Source organism: Loxodonta africana, chromosome 3, assembly GCF_030014295.1.
Source record: "Loxodonta africana isolate mLoxAfr1 chromosome 3, mLoxAfr1.hap2, whole genome shotgun sequence".
Taxonomy (NCBI): Eukaryota; Metazoa; Chordata; class Mammalia; order Proboscidea; family Elephantidae; genus Loxodonta; species Loxodonta africana.
Window position 1 is genome coordinate 31,201,896 of NC_087344.1, and position 3,005 is coordinate 31,204,900.

The window sequence follows — 3,005 nt, forward strand, 5'->3', positions numbered from 1 at the left end:
GTCAACACTGTTGCCCACTAAAGGTTCCAAGCCTGAGACTCCTCTTCTCATTTTCAAAAGAGATGTTATGTAGAAAGTGTTAAAGAAATGGTAGTATCAAATTGAGACTTTCTCAGGGTGTAGTTAGAAGGATGAAAAGTATTAAAAAGGGAGTAACTTTTTTAGAGTTGTATAACATCGTGTCCGGTGGACCAAGAAAAGCAACCCTGAGTTCTAATCCTGGGAAATAGTAGTTTATTTCAAAGCAATTGGATCTATTTTTTTGTTTAATTCTAAGTGGTGATTTAGACTTTATTTTTGTTTTTTTAATTGTTGTAAAAATATAAATAACACAACATTTACTAATTCAACATTGTTCACATGTATGATATGGGGACCCCAATTCCATTGATCACATTGTGCTCAACCAACATCTGAACAGAGTTGTCAATATTGTATGAGACCACTACTATAAAAACTCATGAAAAGGTTTACACAAAAAAAGAAACAGTCTTTGATGGTCATGAGGGAGAGAGCGGTTGGGGTGGAAAAACACTAAACAGACAATAGATAAGCGGTAACTTTGGTGAAGGGTAAGACAGTACACAATACTGGAGAAGCCCATACAACTTGTCCAAGGCAAGGTCATGGAAGCTCCATAGACACCTCTAACCTCCCTGGACCAAATTGCTGGGCTGAGGGCTGTGGAATATCCAGCTCAATTGGCATAACATAATATATAAAGAAAATGTTCTACATTCTACTTTGGAGAATAGCATCTGGGGTCTTAAAAGCCTGTGAGCAGCCATCTAGGATACTCTACTAGCCTCACCCCTTTGGGAGCAAAGAAGAATGAAGAAAACTAAAGACACAAGGGAAAGATTAGTCCAGACGACTAATGGACCACATCTACCACGGCCTCCACCAGACTGAGTCCAGGACAACTAGATGGTGCCTGGCTACCACCACTGACTGCTGATAGGGATCACAATAGATGGTCCCAGACAGAGCTGGAGAAAAATGTAGAACAAAATTCTAACTCAAAAAGAAAGACCAGGCTTGATGCCCCTGACAGAGACTGGAGAAACCCTGAGAGTATGACCCCTGGACACCCTTTTAGCTCAGTAATGAAGTCACTCCTGAGGTTCACCCTTCAGCCAAAGATTGAAGAGACCCATAAAATAAAACGAGACTAAAGGGGCACACGAGCCCTGGGGCAAGGACTAGAAGGCAGGAGGGGACAGGAAAACTGGTAATACAGACCCCAAGTTTGAGAAGGGAGAGGGTTGACATGTTGTGGGGTTGTTAGCCAATGTCATAAAATAATAAGCGTACTATTGAATGAGAAACTACTTTGTTCTGTAAACCTTCATCTCAAGTACAATAAAAATAATAATAGTAATAATAAAAAGAGTTGTCAAAGAGACTTAGCCAAATGGCTCCCACTGAGAAGTTTCCTGAGGGCAACTTTCAGGTCTTGATTTCGAAGGCTGTAGATGAAGGGGTTCAGCATGGGAGTGACTACAGTGTACATCACCGTGGCCACCATGTCCCTCTGAGTGGAATGCGTGGATGCAGGGTTGAAGTAGACCCCAATAATAGTCCTGTAGAAGAGAATAACAACACAAAAGTGAGAGCCACAGGTAGAGAAGGCTTTCCACTTCCCCTGGGCTGAGGGCACCCTCCACACGGCCATGGCAATAGGTGTGTAAGAGGCAACGATGCACACAAAAGGAATCAAAACCACCCAGCTCCCAAGGAGCAGCACCAGCATCCCATTGATTTGCGTGTTGGAGCAGGAGAGCTTGATCAAGGCATTGAGGTCACAGAAGAAGTGTGGGATTCTATTGGAGCAAAAGGACAGATGAGTCATCAGGATAGTATGGACCATGGAGACAAAGTTGGCTGAGATCCAGGGTATTGCCACCAGCAAGGTACCCCGAAAGGTGTTCATGATGGTCATGTAATGCAGTGGACGGCAGATGGCCAGGTAGCGGTCATAAGCCATGGTCGAGAGAAGAATGCTGTCAGCTGCCCCAAAGGCTATGAAGCAATACATCTGGGCCAGGCATGCTGGGAAGGAGATGTTGGTGCATCCAAACAGGTGGTTGGCCAGCATCTTTGGGATGGTGGTGGAGGTAAAGCAGATGTCAAGAAGAGACAAGTTACTGAGAAAGAAGTACATGGGACTGTGAAGGTGAGGGTCCGAGATGATAGCCAAGAAGGTGAGCAGATTTCCCAGACTCCCGATCAGGTACAGGCTGAAGGATAGGCTGAAGAGGACCTGCTGCTGCTGGGGTTGTGCAGAGAGGCCAAGGAGGATGAATTCAGAGACTTGGGTCTGATTGCCCATGTCAAGGCAGGCCTAAAGGCAGAAACAAGGGTGTTTGTAGTGGGTGGGCTCCTGGGGAGGAAATGGGTCACCTCCTTGCTGTCCTCCACATCCACCCTTCAAAGCTCAGCTCACTTAACCTCTCTGAGTCTTGGTTTTCTCATCTGTTCCATGGAGAGTTAATAATTTCAACCCCTTAGTGTTACGGAGTCCTTGCATGGTACAAAAGGTTAAGTGCTTGGCTGTTAACAGAAAATTTGGAGGTTCAAGTTTACCCAGAGGTGCCTCATAAGAAAGGCCTGGCAATCTACTTCTGAAAAATCAGCCCTTGAAAACCCTATGGAGCACAGTTCTACTCTGACACACATGGCTTTGCTATGAGTTGGAATTGGCTCAACAGTAACTGGTTTGGTTTGAAGTGTTGTTATACACAGTGTTGTTACAGGGGGCAGGTGTGGTTCAGTGGTATAATTTCTGCCTTCCATATGGGAGACCCGGAACTGATTCCTGGCCAATGCACCAGTCAGTGGAGGCTTGTATGTTGCTGTGACGCTAAACAGGTTTCAGTGGAGCTTCCAGACTAATACAGACTAGGCAGAAAACCCTGATGATGTACTTCTGAAAATCAGCCAGTAAAAACCCTATGGATCACAAGGGTCTGATCCGCAACCAAATGTGGGGATAGCACAAGACT

The 3,005-nt window shown here is 45.0% G+C and overlaps 1 protein-coding gene across 1 annotated transcript; it reads right to left on the reverse strand.

Moving 5' to 3' along the window:
• Positions 1–1,229: 1,229 nt before the first annotated feature.
• Positions 1,230–2,574, reverse strand: LOC100658121 (olfactory receptor 1f45-like). The gene has a single exon (XM_003413291.3). The coding sequence runs from the start codon at positions 2,330–2,332 to the stop codon at positions 1,397–1,399; it is 936 nt and encodes a 311-aa protein (XP_003413339.1). The 5' UTR covers positions 2,333–2,574; the 3' UTR covers positions 1,230–1,396.
• Between the last annotated feature and the right edge of the window lie 431 nt (positions 2,575–3,005).

Bases quoted from the DNA above. Each gene is read 5' to 3' on its own strand.
- LOC100658121 (XM_003413291.3), bottom strand. From the start codon at position 2,332: ATGGGCAATCAGACCCAAGTCTCTGAATTCATCCTCCTTGGCCTCTCT.